The 27,258-nt window shown below is 47.9% G+C and overlaps 1 protein-coding gene across 1 annotated transcript in view; it reads right to left on the bottom strand.

The window, feature by feature from the left end:
- Nucleotides 1–5,232: 5,232 nt before the first annotated feature.
- PTDSS1 (phosphatidylserine synthase 1) overlaps nt 5,233–27,258 on the bottom strand; it is a 59,244-nt gene continuing 37,218 nt past the window's right edge. Inside the window, exons 8-13 of the mRNA XM_032315689.1 lie at nt 26,505–26,617; nt 23,432–23,497; nt 16,170–16,269; nt 8,421–8,489; nt 7,607–7,676; nt 5,233–5,647 (exon numbers count right to left, since the gene is read on the bottom strand). Coding sequence (XP_032171580.1) covers nt 5,538–5,647; nt 7,607–7,676; nt 8,421–8,489; nt 16,170–16,269; nt 23,432–23,497; nt 26,505–26,617 — 528 coding nt within the window. The 3' untranslated portion in view covers nt 5,233–5,537. The remainder of the gene's footprint in view (nt 5,648–7,606; nt 7,677–8,420; nt 8,490–16,169; nt 16,270–23,431; nt 23,498–26,504; nt 26,618–27,258) is intronic.

Raw genomic sequence — 27,258 nt, 5'->3', positions numbered from 1 at the left:
AGTATTTATAATTTACATTCTTTCCCATACTTTGCTGTTTTTCAGAAGTGAAGAGCAGAGGTTTACGGCTTCACCAGATCATAAATCAGATTCCTGAGGGTAGAGGGAGTGGCTATGGGCTGAGGAACTGCCTTCTGACAGTTCGCAGAATGCATCAGAACATGTGGAAGAGAACCCGGAGATGGGACCTGCTTCAAGGAATCACATCTTGACTCACCTGAGGCCACACAAAGCGCAGATGAAGCCAGAGTCCATGTTCTCACACAGCACTGGTTATTTCATCCACCCAGCACGCAACCAGCCAGAATCACACAGGGAGCCAACATGTGGAGAGCGGCTTGGAGGTTTGGCCATCCCTCACACAGTGGGCACCTGAGAGGAGTCACACCGTCGCCTTCCACAGGGGAGGGCAGGCAAGGGCCTGGCTCCCCCATTTGAGCAGGCTTCTCAGTGTCCACGTATCTGCCATGGATGCTGGCTGGAAGCAAAGTGGGGGCAGGTCTGTGGAGGCTCTGGTCTGGCAATGGGGCCTAAGACCTGTGCACAGCAATCAAGTCAAGGAGCCTGGAGCGGAAACAGGAGCATTGGGCTCTGGGCTGATCTGACAGCCTCTAATGGCTGTGTGCTCTGGGGTCAAATATTTACCCTTCCTAAGCACCATAACCCCAGAAAATGGTGATTAACACCACCAAACTCACTGGATTCAAGAAGAACACACATACATACATATACCTGGCCCCACGGGGTGGGTGAGGGGCGGTTTCAGGGAGGCCCTGTACCCCTGGAATTGAAAATGCCACCTGGGGTCTGGCTCACAAGCAAAGCCAGCTGAATGCAACTGCTGTCCTAGGAAGATTCAGGGGAGCGAGGGGTCCTAAGAGCCCCACTTAGAAGTCTTTCCATAGTTCCCTGTCCTCTGAAAGCCTGTCTGGAAGATAACTTAGCAGTGGCCCATTAAATCCATCCCCTTGCTCCTGGTCTGGATTTTGTCCACTTCAAAAGAAGGTAGAGGATTCTAAACATTTTGAAAGCTGGAGATCTTTCTTAAGCCTTTCTTGGGTTGCAACCATACAATTCCGAACACCTAACCTTGATGTATGCAGTCGGATTGACGAGAATGAGCCAAAGGAGCCCTTCATCAAGTAAGCGGGAAGAGTTGAGGTTTACAGTCCGGATTTTCCAGTACTGATTATTACAGAAACCTGCCTGCGATCTGACATCATCATTAAGGCTATTCTTTGTATATTTCAGATATGGAAATACAGTATTTTGGTTCTTGAGTCTCCAATTTGTCTACTTTTAAAGGCAAACAAACCTTATTTCCAGTGGTTGGTAGATTCACGAGTTGCCTTTCCTGAGCATCCAGAACAAGGACTTGGCCTACATAGAAACACCAGCACCCGAGGCCCCGGGGGCCACGCAGATCTAAGAAAACCTTCCAGAACGTGGGACATTATCCGTGCCCACAACTTGCAGGCCCTCTGAACATGTTTTCAGAGCCTTCCGATAACAACGAAAAAAAAAATAATTAATACCTGGGGCACAAGAGTTTCACACATGACTGCATCAGCTGTGAAAGCAAAACTCTTGGGCAAATTCTATTTTCTTGAATGATGTTCCTGTCCTCACTGGATTTATGAGAAGGGGATGGATTTGCCAATGCCCTTCTCCTTGCTCCAGGAGGACAAGAATGCTGGGGACTTTGGAGTCCCTTTTGCCAACACTACACGCAGGGAGCTTGGCTATCCCCCCCTTACTTCCCCCACCCCCCCAACCCGGCCAGCCAGCCATGTGTGCTGTCCATAGAGGCTGATTCCCAACCACAGTATCATGATGTATAATGAAAACTAAGCATAGCCCTGGGAGGCCTTGGAGCTACTCGGACCTGTGTGAGACTTTAACAACAAATATTTTCTTATACAATAGGCAGCTTCAAAAATCTATCCAACAAAGCTGCAAGCAAGGGAATGTCAAGATAGACAAAGTCACAGATGAATTTCTGAAATGGGTTAAAGGCAGCCTTTGGTCAACAGAGGAGACAAGGAAGATTTTTACAGTTCAGCATTCTAACAATCCCCCTTGCCACCAAATCACACGCAACGATTTTTCTCCTTCTTTGGTTGACATTCATAAATGATTCCTCTGAATTCACAGAAGATAGGGAAGTAAAAAAAAAAAAAAAAAAAGAAAAGCCCAAGTATTGCACCAAAAATAATGCCAAAGTTCCAATTCAAGTTTTTTGTGACTTTCCCCTGTGATAGTCTTAGCATCATGTTTAGAATAAAATGGGATCAAGGAAATGTAAACACTGAATCATTACGGGCTAGCAACGAGACTGTGCAGCCCATCGGTCTTAGCCATGGCCAGGGCGGATCCTTGCGAAGCACCAGGTCTCAAACATGACTCTTACAAATGCACACCGACATATGGACAGACATGCATTTCTGATGAAACACTCACGGACAGACAGAAATCTTGGCTCTCCTTACGTCTTGATTTCAGTCATGTAAGTGGGGATGAAAACGGCCTACCTGTGGGATTCCTGCTCTCTCTGACAATAAGAACACTACAAATGAAGCCCAGCTGGTGAACACCGTGGTGGGCCTAGGAATTCTGCAGGAGGAGCTGAGCATAATTCAAAGAGCACACAAGTCCAATCCCCTGTGTTTAACGTGCTCACTTCAGTCCGGTGTCCAGTGGTGAACAGGTGGTTCTATTCCTGCATTTGGCTTCCCCCTACCTCCCATAAGGGCCTGGCCAAGTGGACTCCTAGAAAGAAATGAAACAACCCAGTGTTCACGTCCAAAGGGAGATCCTGGACAATAAGAGCTGTTGCTCAGAGACGCAGCTTCAGAGGGAGACCTCTAGGGCAGAACCTGATTTGATTGGTAAGGAATTTTATTTTCTTTCTCTTGGGTGAGTACTATACTCATGAGCTCACTATAGAAGAAGTCCTGGTGAAAGTAAGACCGCATTTATGGGGTATCTTTTATCATCACTGTGCTTAGCAGGTCAATAAAATGTTCTAGCGTCGCTGTGGGAGCGGTTGGGCCAAGTCTTTTTCAAACGGTGAAAGCAGACACAAGGAAAGCGGGGAAAGGCCATGGAAAACCAAGAATGACAAAAAAGGAAAGGTATCTAATACCCCACACGGTGCCACTTGCGGAGAAAAAGACAGGAAACATTCATTGCGCGTTATGTCCAAAACAAGCGTATTTTAAGAGGGTGGTTTGCAAATGGCGAATGTGAGATGATTTGCAAACGAATCGTTTCTGATATTAAATGATGCCTCAGATCTGTTTCTACCCAATGAGAGGTCCATTTCCATAGAGACGAGTGGAAAAGTGGGCCAAAGCCAGCAGTATGGTTTCTAGGAGGAAAGGCAGCAGAGGTTCAGGCCAGCCACAGAAAGCACTGGTTTTGTAACCACTGTGTCAAGAGCTTTTACTGAAGGGGGGCGGGGGGAATAAAGTTTAAACTCAAAGAGCAGGCACAAAAAGTATCTGAGGACTTTGCTGGAAGTTCAGACAAAGCCACAGAGGAAAAATGGTCTCATGTGCTCTATGCTTTTCGATGTCGCACAGGACAGTCAGCCGCCGTGTGCTAATAGGTGCCTCCTCCTAAGCCGGCCTTGGAGAAAGGAACACGCTACAACCGTCTGACTGAGCTATGAGTTAGGAGCGTTCAAGGGCCAGGCCTAGTTCTCCCAGAAAATGAACTTGGAAACACTCTGCGACATGGACCAGGTGCACAGAAGGAGAGTCGAGGCAGACTGTGTCTATGGTACCGTGATATACTTGGGCACTTGGTGCTCAGAAAAGCAAAACACATGGGGAAATGAAACAAACTCCCCTACTTGCAAAGAACATATACGCTCTACGTGTGTTTTAAAATGCCTTTTTGATGCGCTGTCAAAGTGTGGGCAGTTTTTGCAAGGGGCACCTCTGCTGTCTCAGCCCTTTCTGAGAAGGACGGAGCTGCTGTGTGAATGTGGAGCTGGGCGGGGGTGCCCATCGCAGCCGTCTCCCCCAGTCCCGGCGCCCGCGGAACAAATGCAGGTGGCCCTCCACCAGCAAGGCGGCCGGCCCCTGGACGACACTCAACCAAGTGGTCGCCGGCAGCCCAGAGCACAGGATGTGACCCCGGCTTTGCATGATTCATCTCACCCCCTCACCCCTGCCCTGGAATTCCTTTGCAGAAAAGAAAAACATGACACTTCTAGGGTGAAAGATTTCCTTAAAGGGGGAAAGACATTGAAAACTCTGTGGAATGAAGGAACAGGAGGATTTCTTTTGGCAAATATTTAGATCTCTAAGCCAATCAGCTGAGTACCAGCCCCCTGTTAGAGGCAAAAAAAAAAAAAAGTAACCATCACCATGTGCACACAACGATGATCCCGCTGTCTCCTATGGCTCATCCGGGCATCTGTGGAAGCAGAACGTGGGTCTGTACACCCTCTAAAATACCATCTTTCCTCTCTTCTCTTGTCACTGCAGAAAGCGCGTCCGCACTCCTGTCTCCCTAAAGTCTCCTGAAGAATACTGTGATTGCTTACAAATGGTGAAAAATACCAACACGATGCGAAGAAACGAGCATTTTACAGAGACCCATCTTTGATGGACTTTCACAGGAATTATTTTATTTAAAACAGGAATCCATCAGAGGTGGTGAACTATCAGGGTAAGTAAATGTTCTAGAGCATGTCACGGATGGAAGGTAATACTCACCAGCACCTCACATGGGACTAAAAGACAACATCAGCCACGCGGCACGGGGGGAAACCAACACAATGTAGAAGGCACCTGGCTGGGAGAGAAGCCCGGTGTGCGCGGCCTGGGAGCAGCCCCGCTTCTGTGCACTGTGGCCGGTCAGGACAGACGACGTTGGGAACGAACAGGACGGGTTCTGACCTGAAGCCCTGGAGCCCCTGTGAGCAGCGACCCTTTGCTCAGACCAGTTTCCTCCCACCGCGCGTGGTGTAAGGTCCTCAAGAGGGGACGCGTTTGCGAGAGAGCGACACAGACGCCCTCCTCCGGGGAGGGAAGCACCCTCCTCAACTCAACTTCAGCAGTGGCTTCTAACAAAACCAAATACTACCGACGATAAAATAGAAGGCAGAATGGGGGCCCGAACCTGGACCCATCGGTCCAAAGGGAGAGGCAGATTTGTAAAAATAAAGACCGGTCACCCGTCCGCAAGTCTCTGGCCCCGCGACCACAGGACACACCAATGCAGCGCTGTCCTGGGCGGCGGGGAGGGAGCCCCCACCCGCCAGCACTCCGGGCGCCTCCCAGTGACTGCATGGCAAGTGCTGAAGTTGGAAGAGACCCCGAATTGGCAAAGGATCCCGGGCAATGAGCCGCCCAGGGTGGCCGGGTCTATGGGAAACAAGACTCACGCTCTCAAATAATGACCCCCGAGCCCCCTCTCCTCATCCTGATGGCACTGCGTGTTTGCCCTCCGCACGGAGAGGTCCACACCATCCCGTTTCCCCCTCAGTTCTAGGCACTCTCTGGGACATCTGCGACGAGCCATTTTCATTTCTTTCCCACTCCGTTGGTGACTTTTGACTTGGCATGCCGATTCCTTCTTCTGGAAGAGTGGCTCTCGTTGTTGCCTGGATGCTTGGGTGGGCTGTCTTCAGAACCTGGCCAAAGGAAGGAGAACACGCCGTCACTGTGGCTGTGGGGGGCTGGGGTCTCACGCCTCAGACTCTCGGTTCTCCCCGCTCCGGCCATCGCCGTCTGGAGCCTGCTGGAAGTGCGGGCTCTTCTGCTGATACTTGCACTCCATCTAGTGGCCTGGTGAACACAGGACGGCAAGGCCCAGAAGCCCAGCACCAGGCTGGTACTGCCTGCCTGTGCAAGGAGATTATGGGGTGGGGGGGGTCCCTGAAGAACTTTTACATTCTCGCTGTGTAAGGTGGACTGCACTCATGACAAAGGGAGAGGACAAACCAACTCAAAGCACAAGGAAGAAAAATGAGTGTCGAGTCAACTCTCATAACCAAGGGAGGCATCACCCAGAGTTCTGTGCCCTGACGGGTGGATGCACTAGAGTTTCCACATCTCCCCCCTGGAAGGATCCCTGACACTACAAAATTAAGGCTCTTATGCCCTCTGTCATCTGAGCCACTGAACAGCTTTAAAAACCGGGCCCCTGCCGCTCAGGATCCCTCTGGAGCCTCCCGCTGAAGATGCCACACACCTTCGAGATGCTCTTGGGCTGCAGGGACAGCACCGTCTCTGGCACACTTACTGTTTGTCTGGGACCTCAGAGAGAAACTTCCCCATCAGCCGGATGCCTGAGCAGCCAGCAGGGGTCAGCCAGGTGGAGGGTGGAAGCAGGGGAGCAGGCTAGGGGTGGGCCTCCCAGGGAGTGGGGTGTGAGCGAGGCTTGGGAGAGAAGCAGAACTGCCGGGCATCAGGCTGCCTCTGTCCTAAGGCTGAGCGCATGGCCGCCCTCCAGCCCAGCAGTCAAGGCAGACTGCTCCAGGGCTCAGATCCAGGCCCTCCACCACCATAGCCACTAAAAACATAACAAGTTCCCAGATTTTGGTCTCCATGGCAAGGGCCATTTGGCTTAGTCCAATGGATTCTTTCACCACACTCAAGTTCTTTTTTCTGAACTATTCTGTCTACCTTTCATTTAAACATATCTCTATCACTGCTTCCTTCCTACAGACTTCTTTTCAACAGAGAAGGGCTTCGAAGTGCCAAGAAATGATCTGTAGGGAGGCAGTTCTGAATGAGGGAGCCCGAGGGAGCCCCTTGGCCCACTACTATTAGCAATCCAGAACAGGGTACCCATCGACACGGATTCAGGACTTGCAGAAAGGGCGCCCGGCCACTCAGCAGAGGGCACGCTCGCCTCTTCCCTGGAAAAAACTCTGAAAACCTTGGCCCTAAAAAACCTCAGGAAAGCACTGCCTCTGGCAGTGCTTTCCTCTCTGTGGGACCGTGGTTCCTCTGAGCAATTCTGTGAGCTCAAATTCATGGTCTCCAGGACGCATAGTTCTCTCTTTTTGGCCAAGACGTCCAATCGGCTCATGAGAACTGACAAGAGATGACTGTCCAGTGGTATCTTTCCACAAGCCTCATTCTTTAAAACAGCCAGGTGGCCCCAAATCTTTCCCAAAGGCTTCCTGCAGAGGCCAGTGGGAGATCCCTGGCTCACTCCCGAAATCTCTTTTATACTCATCTGCCTCTTCAACAAATACACTTAAATCAATCCACCTCTTCTAAGGGACCTCGCCTCCTGGTTTGCAATTCTTCCTCTTTCCACTCATGACCAAAGCCAGGAGGAAGAACATTCCCATCAGGCTGCCTGAGACGGGGGCAGGCCCCGTGGCATCTTCCCGTCCCAGAAGAGGCAGAACTACACGGAACCTCTTCTCATGAGACCAGCCTCTTGGACAGACCCCGCCAGTACCCTGCAGGTCTCATGAACAGGTAATGGATGACATGTGATGGGCAGGTTTGAGAGACATCAGGGTGTACATTTATCAACATTCAGAGGATAAATACTGCTTTCAAATCTCCTTAATGGGCCTCGGGGAGGAAGAGAACCCAATACAATTTTTAAACAATGAGTGAGAGAGAGATACCTTTTGAGCCTTTCCCATGAGACCAGGAGATGTCTGGACTGTAGGTGCCATCTTCACACTCTGAGTACGTCTAGGGAGAGAAGCAGACTTAGTGATGGAGCTTCAAGTACTCCCCGGGGTAGGGGGGTGAGGGGATGAGGGAAAGTGATGGGGGTGGGCCGGCAAGCCAGGCTGCTCCACCCCTGCATTCCCACCAAGCAGCAGAACCTCGTCACGCTTCTTTTCCTTCGCTATAAAACCACGACTATCTCCCAGGGCTATAGCGTCAATCTTCTAGAAAGTACTGTCAGTTCCTCAACTTACGGTGTAAGTCAAGGATGAAAGCCGTATTTTACTGAAGAAGATATGACACTTTGAGGTAGACTATCAACGTAGCACAGCGTTTTCAGGCCGCTAACTGTAATCCCTGTGTCTTCTATGAGGCGGGCAGGGCAGGCATTTGAGGAGGGGGAGCCCCAGGCTGGATCACAGAGAGACACATACAACGTCCAAGAGCCAGGAAGAAAACCCAGTCTTCCAAACACCAGTCCAGGGCTCTCTGTGTAATTTTATTTTTTAAACAGACCCATTAACAGGGTCTTAAACCTCTTGCAAAAGGAGGACAGAAATAGTGTTCGACTGAGCAGAACACTCACAAGCATGCTCAGCCACTGATAGGGGACGAATCCTGAACCCGTTACGTTTCTGCAGTGGCCAGGACAGAAGGTGCGTGTTCCCCATAATGGCCACGCCATGTTCTCAGATGAACGCCGCCCCTGCCCCCCACAAAGCTCCAAGCAGGACATGATCATTTTAAAGAGGGGCCTTTGCATACCTTTTCTCGGTGACCATAGTGCTCAGCGTACCAAACCATGCCGTAGAGACACAGGAAGGTGGTAAAAGCCTAGAAGAGAAAAACAAGCACACAGTGTAGCACCAAAAAAAAAAAAAAAAAAAAATCCCATTTCCCGGGATTTCAGGGTTTCAACTTGTAACATACAAGATGGCTTGATGTGGCTTTGCCATCTATCCTAGGACACTAGAGATCCTAGTGACTACTTATGACGCCGATAATCAGAATGCAAGATCATTTCTCGATGGTGCGTAAGATGGGAAGCATTCTCTGCACACTCTGCAGGTGCTCCTTGAGAGGGCATATAGGATTTTATATACTTTTATATACTTTGGTTCTCATGACCCTTCCTCTGCCACCAGCACTGGGAAGTTACGAGGACTCAGCTGGTCGGCTTATGCGGGAGCTGTAAATGAGAGAGGAGGTTCCCTCGGTCTGGGATCACAGTGGCTCTGGGAAGCATGGAGTCTGCAGTGTCTCAGTTGGGGGCAGGCACAGCGGGACACTCTGGCCGTGGCTCTGCACCACTTTCTCAGCTCCTTTTTTGTCTCCATGGCCCCGCCTCAACCCCAGTTCTGGATGTTTTTGTTTTTCTTCTGTAAGTCCACAGGAAAACGCAGAGAAAACACAACTGCTTTAGAAGCCAGCGGAGTGAAATGGGAAGGGAGCGGTCTTCGGGTTCCCAGGGACAGGGATAACCTCTACTTCCCCAGACAATTCCCCACCCACCTTGCACCACACCCTAAATTATACTCTAAGTTAAGCAAAGAATAGCACCTATGGAAATCCAACGTCTTCAAATATGCCAAACCACTAAAACCCGGGGAGAACTTTCTGGTTGTCGTTTTGGGAGCACCCGAAGGAGACGGGGAGAGTGAGGACAGATGATTTCCCTCCAGGCCCTCCAGCAAGGCCTGACCTTCCCACTGTAAGTGAATCCCCGAAACAAAAGGACTGTCCCTCCCAGTTCAGTTTCTTCAGAATGCCTTGCCTTAGGTACTCACTGACACCAGAGCACCCTCATTGTCCGACCGCTGTCTCTTCCCCTGCATTTCCTGTTGGGGACTGTCACCCTGAACCAACCATAAGAACAGCTGTAAAATCAGAGTAGAACACTCTCTTCTTGAGTAGGTTTAATTCTTTCTGAGAATCCTAACTTTAGATCCCAAAGGGCTGCCTCAGATAGCACTCATTTCACAGAAGAGGAATGAAGGTTCAGAGAGGTGAATGGCCTTTTCAAAGGCACACAGCTAATATGTAGCGAACTGGGGCCTTGACACAGGTCTCTTGGTATTCCTGGATCCTATATTGACTTTATGTCTATACATCCTCACATCTCTATCCATCCGTCCATCCATTTATCCACCCCTGGAGAGAGAAAAGCATCAAGGGAACAGCCAGGACCAGCAGCATCCCTCTGCATGGCCTGGACTCCAGATCAGAGCTGAGCCTGCTAGGAAGGCGGGGGCTTTGAGCTCTCATCATTTCTCATCACCGCAGTGAGCAGTCTGGCTCTGGCCCAGATCCTGTCAGTCAACCACATTTACCGAGCATCTGTTGGGTACACAGCATCACCTTAAGTGCAAAAAAGACAGGAGTCCCAGGGCTCTGGAGGGCCTGCATCTACGTCCATGAAGTGGGAATACTGGTGTGGTGGAGACAACATGAAATGGAAGACCCACTGGTTCATTTTATTTTAAAGCCATATGCAAGAGGGCACACGTCCATAGGTAAGGGATTTAAAGAAAAGGAAGCTCATATCCTCCCCCGTCAAAAAGTTAGACAATGAATGAATATATTAAGATGATAAAATGAAAATAACTCCTAAGCTTTAGCATATTCTAGGACTTGCTCAAGATTTCTAATATACACCACCATTAAGTGTACCATTTTGGAGGCATGGGAAGAGTGGGGAAGCCTAGAGGATTTGCATAGTGTCAAACTTAAGGATGTGTTTGCTCCTTTACAAAGAACAAAACAGACTGTCCTAGGTTTGGGGGTGGGAGTGGGGAGTTGGCGGGGGTGGGGGGGGCGGGTTCCACCTCCCAGACCAGGAGTTTGGCCAGATAGCTGTCCTCACTCCACTAACCTAGGGGCAGTGAGCACGGGATGGCAGTCATTGCAAATCCTGCCCACTAGAGGGCAGGAATGTGGTGCTCCACCTTCCCCAGCCTTGTCCCTGGTGGGGTGGGGGGCTGGTGGGCTGGCTGGCGGCTGGGCGGGGAGGGGCAGCTGGAACTTAGCAATTTGCGGGCAGGCAAACACTGGCGGGTGGTGAGCGACAGGTGCTTATCATCACAATCGCCACACAAAGGGCCTGCTGTGGTGGCCAAATTTATCATTTCACCTGGGTACTTAGAGGCCCACTTCACACTTGTCCCAGGAGACAAAGCTTGTAATTTATAGGTTTGCAATCACACCTGCGAAAATCTAGGTGTGTATCCACTTAAAATGCCAAGGCCTGGATTTAAAATAGCAATTGTACAGATTTTGTTTAAAGAAAGAGCAAGGAAAAAAAGACAAAAACATGTGGGATGAGGGCCAGAGCAGCACACAGCTGGGGGGTGTGGTGGCAATCAGGGTGTGGTCAGACCTGGCTTGGCTTCCACTTAGAGTAATGAGCCCGCAAACTGACGAGGACTGATCACAGAACTGCCTAGGAGCAGCATACGCCAACTCTGCATCTGCATTCATCTCAAAGTCTGGATCTGTCCTCCTGTCAAGCAGGGGTAATAATCAGGGTTTGTCTTTCTCTGAGTAGAAAGGAGGCCTGGCCACACCTAACTCTTACTGAATAAGGCTTGCCTCATTCCTGAGTTTCAGATCCATCTTGATGGTTAATAAAGGCCCTGAATATGGGCAGTGGGGACCCCTAACCAACACAGCCAATGGCCTCTGTTCAGGCCAGGTCCCCTTCTGTGGCACAACGAACACTGATAACACTCATCAGGGCAGTCTTCTTCATCTTCAAAGGCCTGATCTCCTGGGGCTGTTTCTCAGGCCCACCTCCTAAATGTGGCCACTGCTCCAAAGAATCCCATCCTCAGCCAGTTTTCCTGCCCCGGCTCTGTTCCCCTGACCTAATCCAGTGGTTCCAGCCTCGCCCTGTGCACAGTGGCCCTCCCCTCCTGCACCTCCACCGCTGACGAAGTCTTCCCGTGTTACTGGACTGACCGGAATTTCCAGTGATACAGGACATCTTCGCCTGTAAGTTCTAAGGGTCCCTCAAACCCCAAAGCCCTCATCAAATTCATCTTTCCCTCAATGGGCTTCTCTTCTATCCCCCAATCTGTGACTAACCCCAAAAGCCACCCAGGGGCACAAACTAGAAACCCTAGAGTTGCCCTCATGCTATCACAAGGAGCGTGGCGACCTGTGGAGCTGACCTCTTCAACAGCTCTCAAATCCAACGCTCTGTCATTTCATGCGTGGGACCCTCAGTACTCTCAGACAGCACCTCTGCTCCCTCCAGACTCTCCCAGCCCATGCAGCCTTTCTCGGAGAACCAGTGTCTTCCTACTGAAGGACTGTCCTTGGATCTCCAACTATAGACACACAAGCATCCTTCTGAAGCAGAAGTCTCTTGTCCCCTCCCCCCACCTTATTCTCCACACTCTCGCTCCCCCACGGGGGAGCTGTCTTCCTGAGATGCTGGGCACAGGTGCAGATGCACATCTTTGCACATGCCTGTTTCTCAGCCTGCCTGGATGTCTCTCCTGGTCTCTATCTCTCGAGCCCACTCCCTCATTCTCCATGCATTTGCCCAGTCCAACGCGTCAGAGACTGCAGGTACTAGAGTCAGTGGGGACAAGAGGACAACAAAAACAGTCTTTGTAAGCAAGAGGTACAATGCTGAGGAGACGATGTAAAGAACCCAAAATTATGTGACACTGAGTTTCGAACTCAAAGAAGTATGTGCCAGATGTGACCAGCTCCCCAAGGGGAGTTGACCAGCCCGCTGGCAGGGGTGCATTTCATGGAGGGCAGAACTGAAGTTTGGTCTTGGCATTAGTCACTGGGTAGAAAAAGGAGGGGAAAGCATTCAGATGAGGCAAAGAAAGCACCCTGGGTGAAGACAAGAGAAGTCTGGAAGGGTGACTCAGTGAGGTGACTAAGAGTCGTCTGGGGCAGCCTGAGAATCAAGTCCAAAAGGGTGGGTATGATGCGGGCTCCCGACGACGACCATCCAAACACACACACAAGAGTTCACGCTGCAGCTGGTAGGTCTTGTGACAGGGATTCTTCTTCCTTCTTGATACTTCTTTCTACACGGAGGAGCTTTGCTGGTATAATCCTCATGCCTCTCTCCACCCCTGACACCTTTCACTGGAGAAGAGTTCTCTCTTCACTGACGGCTGGATCCGAGATAAGGAAGCTGGACATTTCCTGGCCTTCCATGCATCCTAGGCCGCCCACACCGCGTGAGACCACCTGCTTCCTGGGGCCTGAGAGTGTGTCTCATTCTGGGCTTCACTCCTCAGAAGCCCCTTGTCACCGAAAGCTGATGCTGAAAAATGTGTATCCTCAGTAAGAGAGATGCTAGGCTGATCTCCACAGCCTTCTCTCACCCTATCCTTGAACTATTCTTAATTGAAAAATGTTGTATTACTGGGCCTTCTCCAGCCCCCAATGACAGGGAATGGTTCTGAGGAGGGCAAGAGAGTCAGGTCTGAGTCCTGGAAGCTGGTGGGGGGTGGTGGGCAGCGTAGAGAATGGGGCCGAGGGGCAGAATGCGGAGGAAGTGCATGTCCAGACAGCTGCAGGGACAGCGGGGGTGGGGGGAGGGGTGGGAGCTGGGTGGACAGAACCTGGTGACCTGCTGGTTTCAAGAGGGGCAGAGGAGGGGCAGCAGCCCTGAGGTTTTTAGCTGGGGCACCTGGGGGCTGGGAGGGCATCCACTGCAACCCTTCAAAACCCTGCTCGCATGGTACATCCTGGGAGACTTTGGCAACTCCCCAGCTCGTGTGGTGCTCTCCCTCCAGTGCTCCCTCAGCTCTAGGTACACACCTTTCGTACTGTTCGTCACACAGGAACATGGTTCGTTTGCACGGATCATTCCCATTTGGACCTGGGGATCTGTGAAAGGGGGAGCCTTTGCAGAGGGGACAGGAACTCTCTTGCCAGACCACCTGGATGTTGGCCCCAGCTCTGCCCTCACCATATGTGTGACCTTGAGCCAGCTCGTGAACCTCTCTGGGCCTTTTTTCATCTATAAAAGAGGGCTAATAAAGTGCCTGCCCTCCAAGAAATCCTCAAACTTGCCACTCATGAGAAGTGAATGGCACCCAGTGAGCATTAATACAATCTTATTCCGCCAGCTGTCTGTGGGTGGCGTCCGAGACTGCTTTGAGGAACACTCACTAGACTTACAAGGACCACGCTAGGTGAAGGACAGACCAATGCGTGGACAGGAAGTGGTTCATCATGTCCTCGATAAAGTGACAATCACACAGGCACCAAGGCAAACCAAAAGTGACTGACGTAAGGGAGCGCAGGCTAAGTGCCAAATAAGTAAAATAGAGAAAAGTCTCTAAAACTTGAAGAGAGGTTGGAGGAGCCCCTGCAGGGCAGGTAACTAGAGAGGGCTTCCTGGACAAGGCCTTGGGAAGGCCTTGGGAAGGCCTTGCTGGCCACTGGTGCCCCCGGGTGGGGCTGTACATGGATGCCGTGAGAAGGGTGCTGCCCCCGTCCAGGGACTCCTCCTGCCTCAAGCTCCTGGCGGTCCCCAGGGCTCTGCCACCAGGTGGGGGCAGCACCCATCTCTGCCTGCCGTACTGCACTTGGTCATTCTACAATTCACGCACCTGAGGCATGTGCCAGACAGAGAGACATGTGAGAAGCACATGGTCAAAATCTCCAGTCTCCTCTGATGCACTCTCCTAACCGATTCTTACATGTAGTCTCACTGGGATGGAAAAAATACATTAGAACATTAATTCTGGAGTACAGGTACAAGGGAAATCATCATTCCCTTTCATAGTTCAAGATAAAACAGGACAGAACAGGCTCAAGGTGCTCTGGCACAGCTCAAATTTCTAATAAGTGACCCTAAAAATAGATGCTGTGAAATGAAAGGCAATTTAAAAAAACCTTAAAAATACAAAGTTTAGTCATGCCAAACAAACAAACAAACAAACAAAGACCCAAATTTGATTAAGCCTCTAGATTCAACTACTAATTTGCAAGGGAAACAAAACAAAACAAAAACAGAGGACAAAGCCATGTGTTAAATCAGAGTACACTATAAAATCAGTGAAATCCTGACTCTGAGCAAATCTACAGGACAACAAAGCTAGGTCCTTCGACGAACTGTAAAAGATAGCAAGAGACAGAGGGAAAGCGTACATTAAGGGACTTAAAAGGCACGCCAGCCAATTCTAACAAGTGGATGTTGATTATCAAATAAACTGCTAAAATACCAAATTTTACAAAAATATTAGAAGTTTGAACATTGATTAGATATTTGATAGTATTATGAAATTATTCTTTTTCAGATGTGACAACGGTACAGTGGTTGCATTAAAGAAAAAGACATTTTGACCTTCTTTTCGGGATGTATCCTGAACTATTAAAAGTGGATCTGCTTCAAAATAATTCAGCGTGAGGACGGTGGGTAGGGAATATAAGGAAACAAGAAATCCATAAGGTGACCACTGTTGAAACTGGATAGTGCATGGGTGACGTCTACTTCCACCTATGTTTGAAATTTTCTATGATTATAATGAAAGCCTGAGTTCATTTTCTGGACAAAGTAAGTGAAAAGTGAAGAATCTTAAGCTTAAATGTAAAATAAGACTTTCCTCCAAAATAATAAAACAAATTAAGGGTAGACACAGAACGGTAGGTTAAGATCTTACTTCACTTTGTTCACTTTTAATTTAAATTCAATTAGTTAACAGTGTATTATTAGTTTCAGAAGTAAAGTTTAGAGATTCGTCAGTTGCATGTAACACCCAGTGCTCACGACATCACGTGACCCCCTTAATGCCCATCCCCCAGTTACTCCATCCCCTCACCCCCCTCCCCTCCAGCAACTCTCTGTTTCCATTGTTTCCTATACTTTGTCTCCCTCTCTGGTTTTGTCTTATTTTCTTTTTCCCTCCCTTCCCTTATCAGAGAAAGATAATTATGATTTCATGCATATGTGGAATTTAAGAAATGAGACAGGGGTTCATGGGGAAAGATCTTACTTCATTTTAAAGAAGAGAAAAAAGTCCCAGGACAGTGGAGCTAGAGGCCCCCAAGGGCTTTTCCCTTCAGAGAGGAAGCTCAACCCACAGGGCTTGGCCCATCAGAGTCAGGCTATGAGGCAGAAACTACATGGTCTGATTACCTTCAAGAACATCTCACATGACCTATACACCAGAGTCCACTATGTTGTACATAAACCCTTGTCCAGCCATACCTGTGCCACAGGGCGCAGTGACTGTCCTTGTCCCTTCATGGAGCCGAACTCCCAAAAGCAGAATAAATGCACATACGGTGCACCTGCAGAAGGCATTTGACTAGCACCTGCCCAGGTGACCCGTTTTGGATGCTGGGTGGTCTCATGTGTTTAACTTGACCTTTAGACTGGTGGCTGGTTTCGGGTTATTACAAGTAGAAGGTCCTGTCTGCAGATTTCTAAAAGAACTTGGTGTACAAGAGTTTTCATCATTGTTGTTTTGTTTTTTTAAAGAGACACCATGGGGAGTGTTGCTGTCACTTTTGGGTAAAAAAGTAATGACTTACCACACAAAGAAGCCAGAGCACAACATAGAGTATTTGGGTCTTAGAGAAGAGATCTTGCCCAAATTTTATGCACACGATAGCTTCCAGGAAACCGATGACCCTAGTCAGACAGAATGAATGATTAAATATTAATTTTTCTTATCGTATGCATTATACATATGCATATCAACAGTGCAGGGCTGGGAATATGCATTACCAGAAATATGCATTATTCCATCATTCTATGTGGGTAGCAGCCTCCCCACAAATGATACTCGTTCTATTCCACAGCAATTTCTTCAGAAATAACACACATATTTAGATGGCATAAAGTCTATTTATTATTTTTCTTAAGACTTAATTTTTTTAGAGCAGCTTTAGGGTCATAGTAAAACTGAAGGCAAAGTACAGAGATCTGCCACCCTCTACCTCCCTGAGGGTCACGACCCTTCCCCAGAAGGGTCCATTTGTCACAAATGATGAGGCTACAGGGACATGTCACCATCACCCAAAGACCACAATTCACGTATGCGTTCGCTCTTGGCGTCGTACATTCTGTGTGTTTGAGCTAATGTTCAGTGATGTGCATGGACCATTACGGGACCCTCCAGGTGAGCCACACTGCCCTAAAAACCCCACGTTCTGCCTATTCGTCTCTCTACATCTCCCCAGATTAACGAAGTATTTTCCACATCTTCCTTTCTCCCAGACCAAAACCTCAGCTCCTGGATCTTAATAGCTGGAAGCCTCCAACTCAGCCTGTCGCCTCGGGGTGAACTGTCACCACCTCTGCTGGAACCCACGTGTTCTGCCACTCAATCTCTTCAGCCGTTGCCAAGTTTGCCTTGTTTCAGGTGGGTATCTGCCCCCTTTTGCCCATGGATCCTAACTCTGTCCTCTAGTCATACGGGACAAGTTCGAGCCTTCCGAACCGTCTTTCAATGACTTGAAGACAGCAGTCCCATTCCCCTCCCAGACTTCTAAGCATTTTCAGATCCAATATTCCCCGTTCCTGCTGACCATATAAATAATCCTTTATCCTCCAAATACAAAAAGTTTAAAGAAAACAATTTCGTTTTACTCCTTAGTTAAAAGAGCAAAGGTGGGGGTGGGGCAGGGGGGTGGGGGTAGGCCACTTTTACATTCTGCATCTTCACTTATGAATATAAAGATCAGAACTTTACTAAGGTTCAGAGCTTGAAGGTAAGACCAGAGGAGCTAGCTGTGTGATCCCAGACACGACCCAAGAATGCTGATTCCTGACGACTCCACTTTAGGTGTCCCTCACTCCAGGTGGAATCTGGTCATTCGGTGACCAGTGTAGTCACACAGATATTCTCTCAAAAGGCAAGAAGGGGCTCAGGAGATCCTCAGTGTCCCTACCCATGGGTAGACACAAAGATCACTGCCATGGGCAAATGTACAACAGAATGCCTCAAATCTGCCAAAGCAGAAAATCTTAATGTATCGTTATAGAGTTTGGGGCTCTTCTCCCCTAGCCCTGACCAAACAATGTTTAGGAGTGGTTGGCCTGCATCTCTAAAGACCACCTCCGCCCCACACCACCCCCAGCAAAGTACATTCTAGCTGGGATCCAGTGCAGGGCGGAGTATCACCAGGATGCTCAAGTCTGGACTGTGAGGTGTCGCTAGATGGCAGCAGAGTGCAGGCAGGTGCCTGGCAGGGGGTGTGGGGGCGGGGGAAACTTGGAAAGAGCGCTTAACCTTTGGCTGGGGCTTCTTGAAGAATCACCCGAGCAAGTGCTTAGCCCAGGAGTCAGTGTGCTCATCTGCCCTTAGGCCAGACTGAACACCGAGAGTTTACTGTGAGAATTCTGGGTATTCTACTCCATCGAGTCACCTTTCAAAAACACAGTAACTAGGGCTGTGATTCTCAAGCTTTTATGACCCAAGACCCACAGAAATAAACACATTTTTCTTTGCGACCCCGTATGCGCGCGCGCGCGCGCGCACACACACACGAAACTGAAACAGAAGTTCCACAGGATAATTTGTTCCTTTACTTTAAGAAAATGCTGGCAGGACTGACTCAGAATGGGTCTTCATAATGATGCGAAGTTAAAGACAGGAGAGTGTTTCAGTCGATGACTTCAGGGTTAGGATTTGCTGGCTCCTTCATGCTGAAGAATCTTAGCTAAGCCCTGCAGTGGGTCCCTGCAGTGCGCGCGTGACCACAGAGTAAAATGGCGTGGCAGGAAGTGAGGGGAAGGGGGCAGAGATGAGGCACAGGGCAACGTGGGTCTTGAGGACCACAATAGGGCTTGGCTTTGAATCTGAGGAAGGGTTTTAAATGAAAGGCAAAGTGAATGTGACTCAATTCCATTTGAATATGGTCATTCTAGGGGCAGGATCAGGGGGGCTTCCAATTTGGGGACAGGACCAGGGGAGTCTCTGTGGAGGTGTGAGGAGTGGTGGGAAATGGGAGGCATTAAACCCAATCATCACATGGACCCTTTTACCACCAGTCATTGCCCCTCACCCATTATCCTTGACCCTTTGAGGGAATCCTGATGGAGTCCTTCTGGAAGGATAACTACCTCGTAGAAGACCCAAGTGGTGGCTCCTTCAGGGCTGAGTCCAAAGGCTTGGACACACAGGGAGTCGCTGTTGCTGAGCCTGTCAGCTGAGATTGCACAACCTCCTCACCAAGGGGGTCAGGTGGGGCACAAAATTCCATCTCTCTGATCTTTACCAAACCAAAGTTTGATGGGATTAGGTGGGGCTGCTCCTCCCTTTGATGCCTCTGCCCATCCTTATCTTTAATCAGCGAGGTTAGAAGACTGCCAAACACCTGGGCTGTGGGAGCTGCTGCTGCCTGGGGACTGGGGACGAGGCTGTTCTGCTGACTTGGACCTTTCAGCTCCCCTGCCCCGTGGAACCTGTTCCTTCCAGACATGGTACAAGCAAAGATGGCATTAACGTAGAGTCTAGGGTAAGGAGCTCCTCAGTGAGTGGGACAAGAACGGCCGCAGGTACACTACAGAAACTTGAGACACAAAAGCACTGGGCGTACGAGCTAACTGGGAGAAGCAGAGGAAGTTTTCAGTTGGCCAACAAAACCCACTTCAGGATTCTGAGAGCGCCATGGCCTGGGTGCAACTGGAATTTACCACACATCCTGCCCCCTGGCAGCACGAGAATACACTGCTGCGGTGGCTCATGGTGGGACCCTCTCGCAGTGGAAGGGAGACACGTCCACACAGGACACATCTACCACACAACCACACAGGTGCCCAGGAACTGGGTTCCAGTTCTGTTTCAGGTGAGAAAAGACACCTTCTTAGAAGAAGTGATAGCTGCGCTAGGTTTTACCAGATAGAAACGAAAGGTTTGACTGTATTCCATGGAACTTTCAGACTTCCCAAGAACCCCAAGGTCCAGGTGGGAAGGGTGGGAAGAGGGGCAAAGGGTCCTGGGTGGCATACCCACGGTAGTTCTGCTCACCTGTTTTTGCTCTCTATTAGGATTTGGGGCAAGATATCATTTTGGTAACAGGATTCAGCTGCTAAAAAAAATTTTTGTACCTACTGCCAGAGGTTTGGTGCTGTCCGTGGAGGTGTTTATGAGGAAGGAAGCAGGGAGTGTTGAGACAGAGGAGGATGGGATGAAGGGAGAGACAGTGGGGAAGGGAAACTGGCTATGAAGCTACCCTAGCAGTGGGAATGGAGGTGGGCGGACGGGGAAGAAGGTGAGGGATACAGGAGGCTGTGTGGGGGTAGGGGAAGAAGAGGCTGGAAGATGGGGTGCCTGGGTGGCTCGGTCAGTTAAGTGTCTGCCTTCAGCTCAGGTCATGATCCCAGAGTCCTGGGATTGAGCCCCACATCACGTTCCCTGCTCTGCGAGAAGCCTTCTTCTCCCTCTCCCACTTTCCCTGCTTGTGCTCCCTTTCTTGCTGTCTCTCTGCCAAACAAATAAATAAAATCTTTAAAAAAGGGGGGATTGGGCGGCTGGAAGAACAAGCACAATTATAAGAAACTGTGGAGTGGAGTGACATGGAATGGGCAGCCAGCAGAGAAAACTGAGAAGGAACAAAAAAGTAGGAGGAAAACCAGGCCAGTTGCTGAAGTTTCAAGATGGCGGACGCTGGGGCGAAGACAGGAGAGCTGCAGATGGAGGAAAGACCTGCTGATTTGGGACCGGCCTTGGCCAGAACAGTTCAGCAGGGCAGCGGAGATGGCAGCTGACTGTCAAACAGTAGCATCTGGGTGACATGGAGTAAAGGGCAGTTCTGACAGTGAGACGAAAGCTGTGAGTATACAGTGAGTCCTGGAGCCCCCAGGGCTCTGTAGACTCTTACTCAACCCTCCAAGGCCCCACCTTGGAACTTTCTCCAGAAGGAAAAGTGACAGCTCACGCCTCCAACAGCCAAAGCTTGTTGGACACCTTCCTTCAGGGCCTCGTGATCAGACACCTTTTCTTTATACATCCAGCTACTTTTCTCTTATTTGGAAACTCCGTTATGATGAGGGCTGAGTGGGGAGAAAGACGAAGATAAGGATGGAATAAAGTGCACACAGGGAATCTGTTCATAGCGGTCTAGCCCTAATGCCCCCACAGAGCGAGAAATGGTGTAATGGGACTTTCTAAAGAGAGAAGGGGCCGGCTTTTTCACACTACCACTTTCCCCTTGGTGGGGTTCCCATTCCGGAGCCGGATGGAGTCCTATCTCTCTCCTGGGCACAGCGTATTTGAGTATAAAAGGCTTAAAAGCTCAGATTTGTGGCGTGACTGTGGGAGACCACATTGTAAGTCTGTATTTAGTTACATCAGAATGCAACTAATACAAACTTTTTCTGGGTATACTATTTACATTAGAAAAAAGTGCTCTCTTCAGGAGAAAAAACTGTGGAATGGTGGGAATGACACCTCAGGTGGTCCTGTTGGCCTCTTCCCCTCCTCTGCCCACCTCCCCCAAAGCCAAATTCCACTGTCACTATAATATGGGGTGCTCCTACTTTGTTCCGCCACATCTTCGCACTGTGCTAAAGCCTGAAATGACTCTAAAATTAGTGAAAAGGAAGCTATAAAGCAGCCCCTAGTTATTAAAAGAAATGAGACATTTAAACACTTGCTGTTTTGTTTTTGTTTTTGTGAGAGAGACAGAGCGTGAGCGAGCGAGAGGAGGGGTTAGAGGGGGCAGAGAGAGAATCCTCAAGGTCGCTCCATAATCAGTGCTGAGCCAGATGCAGGGCTGGAGCTCACAACTCCGAGATCATGACCTGAACTGAAATTAAGAGTCAGATGCTTAACGGACGGAGCCACTCAGGCGGCCCAACATTTGCTGTTGTGATGGGGGATGGAAAAACACATGATGAGGGCAGCAGGAGACAGGAGGAGGGATGGGGCAGAAGAGGAGGGATGACGGCCTCCGAGGGGCAAAGCTGCAGAGAGAAGAGACAAGGCTCGGGCCCTGCTGTTTCTCCTTCGCCAGCTGATGGGAGGTGGCCCTTGCCAGTGTCCACACGCCCACGTGGATGGTTGTGTGTGATTGCTGGAGAGCCCTGTGCTATTGTCAGCATGGCCCACTAGTTCTCAAGATTCCTGAGTCCTGACACCACCCTTCTGGAAGCTCTCCATTTTCAAGAAGCATAGTAAATAAGCCCCAGGAGTGCTCCTTTGCATTTTGCTTCATTTTATTTGGTCCCCGTCAACAAGATGCGACTTTCTGTAGCAGTGTTTTCTGTCACTCAGGCCCTGCTGATTTTGCCTTTTCTCTCACCACTGGGGATTGTATCTTTTGGTTGCCCGATGAGAAACCAACTTTGCCGTAACACTACCTCTCTCTCAGAGCAGCATCGTCTTTCCCTCAACAGGTAAACAGGGACGGTTGTGTGGAAAATACGTTCACTAGCAGCAGAGTGAAGACTCTGGCAAGGACTTGCAAATACAAAGAGAAAACCGCATGTGGATGGAAGGTTCCCGTAAGTGGTGGAGGAGCTCTGCAGACAAGGAGATGCAAAACCAATGCTTCTTGTCCTCTTGGGGCAGGCCAGGGAGGAGGAGAGCCCACGTCCCTCTTTTACACGACTCAACAAATGTGCCCTCACGTGGCCTCTGCTCAGTGGATGGTAGTTCTCTCTCCTGTCACGTCACTCAATGGTGGAAAGCTAATCCATGTTATCACCCAGTAAGCTACTCTTAGGGTAGGAAAATCAGTTTATATCACAGAATGTATGAGATACAAGGACAATGAGCCTTTGTGCTCTAGGAGGGAGGAAAAGCCTGCCTACAGCTAACCTGAGTAACCCCTCAGACTCTGAAAGGATAGCTGGACACATGCATGTGCGAGTGTGTGTGCGCGCACGCACACACACACACACACACAGAGAAAAATGTTCAGAAGGAGTAACAGAAATGTTAACCACAATTATCTTGGTCCGATGACTTTTCTAGATCATCTTTAGCTTCTTCTTTTGCCACTTTTTTATCTATACATCTGTATTGTCTTTTTAACTGGGAAAAAGAAAGTTAACTCTGTTTAAAAATCTGTTGAAAGTAGTAATTTCTTCCCTACTATGGGTATTCATTGAATATTTTTTATGCCGCCACACTCAATTTAGAACCTAGACTAGGTCTTGGATCTAAGCTGCCTCTGGGACAGAACTGCACACACGGGTTTGCCGGGTGTCTTCGGAACGTCGGCTGCTAAGTGGAAGGATAAACTGTTGGTGATATCTATGCGAAAGAACCGGTTACCTGAGACACTGAAGATGATCTTGCATTTGACACTGCGGGGCTAAACTAGATAGCCTGGGGTCTCGTTCAAATCATTTTTCTTTCTTTCAAGATTTATTTAATTTCAAGTTAATTAACATAAGGTGTGGGATCAGTTTCAGGTACAGAATTTAGTGATTAATCAGCTGCATGTAACACCCAGTGCTCATTAAAACAAGTGCCTCCTTAATGCCCATCACCCAGTTACCCCTTCCCCCCACCCCTTCCCCTCTAGAAACCCTCAGTTTGTTCCCGATAGTTAAGAATGATGTCTCCCAAGTTCTATGCAGAAAATATCTTTTGATTTCCTGTTTTTCTTAAAAGGCAGTTTGTCTATCATCTTTTCTATGATTATTTTCTATAATATTGTTAACTACAATATTCTAAACTTAAATCAGAAAGGAGAAATGTTGAAAAATGAAAAGGCCTATAAAAACAACAGTTAAGCCTCCACAGGAAAATTGTACCAAGAGACGCTTAATTCAGGGTTAAGAAATAACCAAGGAAACTTAAAGGCTCAGTTTTGAAATGTGCACAGAGATTACTCACCCAAACACCCAGCACTGTGTTCCTACACGTTTGCACTGTGTGTCGGTGAGGTAAGCATAGTATTGCCTGAAAGAACAAAGGTGGAATTCATTGAGAGCTTCTGGAAGACCAAGAGGTCAGTATAGAATTAAATCACTTTGACACAGTAAATATAAAAGATATTCTGCCTTGTTCTACATACTCCAGCTGCCTGGTCTACCTCTAGTCAAGGGAACAGGAAGCCGGTGCCTGCTGAAACATTCCTGTAAAAGGTTAGGAGTTCGGTGTGGGTTCAGAAGGAAGAGAGGGTCTGGCATAAAGGGCCAATTATTCTCGAAGGCGGTTTTGATTTGGGGACAGAATGGGCGCTTCGAGTCTCTGCATGGAAGTCATTCCAGAGGGTCATGTACACTGTCAGTAATTGTCTCCTCCGGCACTCTCTAGGACAAAGGTTGCTGATTGTAACCCAGGCTGGACACACACACATTTTTGGCTCTCAGGAACTAGAATGGGACCCCGGCTGCGGCTCACTGTTCCCTGAATACGAACGACTTTGAATGCTACTGATGAGATCCAAAAAAAAGAGGCAAGATATGGAGTTGAAAGGCTTAGGCCAGGACCGTCCAGTAGATATATAATACAAGCTACAAGTGTAATTTAAAATCTTCCAGCGGCCATGTTAAAGAAAAAGGAATAGATAACATTCGTTCTAGTAATAGATGTTATTTAATCCAATGTATGGAAAATGGCTATAATGAAGTATTTTATATTATTTTTGCACTAAGTCTACAAAATAAGGTGTGTATTCTCCTCATAGAGCATATTTTAACACAGACAAGTGACATTTCCAGGTGTGGCTGTTTAGGACAGCACACGCTTAGACCCTCATAACTATCCCCAAAACTCGATCTATCCCTTTAGAAGCAGCATCTGAAGCAGGAGCTCATCATCTTTTCGGGGTCACAGACTCCTTTGAGGATTTAATGAAACCTATGATAAAGGCACATTAACATACACACACACACACACACACACACACACACACACACACACACACAATTTTGCATTAAGCCTCAGGGGATTCGTGGACACCTGGAGGTCATCCCCTGACCCCAGAGGCCTGAGTGGAGAGTTCTAGTCATAAAGAATCCAGGTCTGCCTCATTACATCTTCATGACCTGATATGCTTTACCGGTTTAGTGACTCTACCCTCCAATGGCATCCAGTCCCCTAGACTGTGTTTTCCACTACCAGATTAAAAGAATGTTCAGTCAAACATTTTCTCAAAGCAAGAGAGTCGAATCAAAAGGTATGAAAACGGGAGATGTGGTCTGTATGTAGGATTTATCTGGAAGCCTATAAGCTTCCTCTCCTTTTAAAGGCCTGGCACTCGCTACTTGGAGCGGCTGTGTTAAGACCCACTAGGAACACCTCCATCTTGCCAAACAGCTTGTCATAGCGTCTTCTTGCATAGGAAATGCCTCTGGTTCATAGAAAGCATAGAAAACATGGCTGATTTTTAAACAACAACAACAAAAGAATCATGTAGAAATCCATAGGGTTTGGCAAAAATGTTATCCTCTCAAAAAAAACCCTCAAAATACTGAACATTTAGTCTCTGGTTTTTGTTTTGAGTTGTTTAAGAAATTTCACAATCCATTAGATATGGTTGTGATTCTCTTTTATAAGAGATTTCTTTTCCTTACTTACTGTCTTTGTTGATTATTCCTAATTTTATGAAGGAGCTGCTGCTAATCTTTCTTGAAGATCATTGTGAGCCTCAAATGAAATTAAATTTTAAATGAGAGATGGAGTTTCCAAGCCACAAAGGGAAAATAGCATATTTACAAGACAAGTACTTCAGTGGGCCACTCGTCTGTGACACGTCAGAACGTCGCCTGCCTACCAACTGCTGGTTTCTCATTCGGTTCACAATGAATGCCCGAGATGGAATTCTGGGCCCTTAATTCTGCAGGACTCAGTTGTATCTTACTTGGTTTGCTCAATCCAGGATCTGGGGGGAACTATATAATAGATAGATGTAGATATATAAATATCTATACAGATATATAGCATATATAATTTTTTAAGTATTTAAAAATAAAATATTTTCATATTAAATATATATAAATTAAATAATATACAAAATATGTAAATAAAAAACAAAAATATTTAACTAAATGTTTATAATGATTATATATAACTATATCTATATCTATATGCATTTGCTTCCTTTTTGTACTAATTAACGAGGAACAGAAGAGGTGCTGGACAGAGTAAGGAGGTCTGTTGGACTGAAGAGAACACCCACTCTTCTTGGCAAGTGAGGCCCTCCGCTTGTGTAGTTTGCATGCATACTGAAAATGGGGAATTAAGTTATCCCACAGCTTCTGGAAAACTAACACTTGTAACTGCTTAGTTTATATTTGAATCGACTGCGCAGATCTCTTTGGTGTTCTTACTGCTCAATGCCCGTGCTCCAACGTTAACTGTAAAACCCAAATACCATTAGCTCTAAGTAGGAAGAATGAAACAGAGGAAACAAGGTCTGTCTGATATTCATGGGGGTCAGTCTATACGGGGGGCAGTTTCCAAAGAATGCCTCACCTCTGGGGCCCTACCTGAATTGGGGAAACAACAGCATGAACATCCAAGCTTATCTGAGTTGTCCTGGAGGACGACAGAAAGGACACTGCTAGACGGAAATTAACTGCTCTAAAAGAGCGAGTAAAGTATCATTCTAAAGTAACGTCACTTATGACTTCTGATCAACCATGAAAACTTTCATATTTTTTGATCACCTCCTTTTAGAAAAAAAATTTTTTTTTTTTTTTAAATTTAAAAATCTTCAAGGGGGTTAGAAAAGAAACAGCAGTGGAGGACGCTAAAAAGGTTTGAAGATAATGGCGGGTGTGGTGTTCTCACTTCATGTGACTGAGGTCTGAGAGCAAAACATTTTCATCAGATCCAAATGTATATTCCTTTAATATTTTCATGGAAAATCTGCTCATTTACATGACTTTCCTTATGCTGAACAGGAGAATACACAGCAGGCTAACGTGCTCAAATGACAGTCACGCTTGTATAGAATTACCTCACTGTGGGAGCCGTGATGCCACCAATAAAGAGAATTCTACACCAACTTAATGGATGACTGGCTTGGAACACAAAGATATGTTTCAAGAAGAAGGTATTCAACTCAGTTAGCTGAAAAAGAAGGAAGCATTAGTCAACCTGATACTGTATGCTTAGTCATAATAATATATTCTTCATGACAGATGTTCTAAAAAAAAAAATAATTAGTATGCTCAAAGCATTTTCAGAAAATACAGAGGGTCTTCCAAGTCACTAGTAGAATAGTTGCTACTTTTAAATTAAGTAACAGCCAGTACAATATTGACACCAACCGGGGTTTATGGGAGAGGTGCTGGGGTCGGGGAAGGGGTACATGGTGGCATCAGCTATCTGTCATGTTTCCTGGGACGTGGCTGTCACTTGGGTCATGCAAGTGATGTGCTGGAAGAGTCAGGAGAGAGATGCTTTGAGAACAGCGGTATCATGAAGACAAGTATCTGCCATTGAACACTTACGCAGTCTTACAGAAACCAGGCTGGGTCTAAGAGATGTAGGACTGTAGCAAAGTGAGCTATTTAATCGCCAAAAGAAACTTGAGAATGAGACGTGACTGGGAACGCACCTAGCATGTGCCTCGGCCAAAGGCAGCTCTTAAAGTTGGTTGTGAGGAACTGGTTCAAGGTTTCATCTGCGGGCCATGGTCCTCTTCCCTGAGGTTAGCATCCCAGGGCAGCTCATCACATGAGGCAGCACGGGAATGTGTTCCCCGCCAA

The sequence above is a fragment of the Mustela erminea genome, chromosome 16, assembly GCF_009829155.1.
Source record: "Mustela erminea isolate mMusErm1 chromosome 16, mMusErm1.Pri, whole genome shotgun sequence".
Taxonomy (NCBI): domain Eukaryota; kingdom Metazoa; phylum Chordata; class Mammalia; order Carnivora; family Mustelidae; genus Mustela; species Mustela erminea.
Note: the sequence above shows the minus strand (reverse complement) of the source record. Positions and strands in the feature narration are given on the sequence as shown.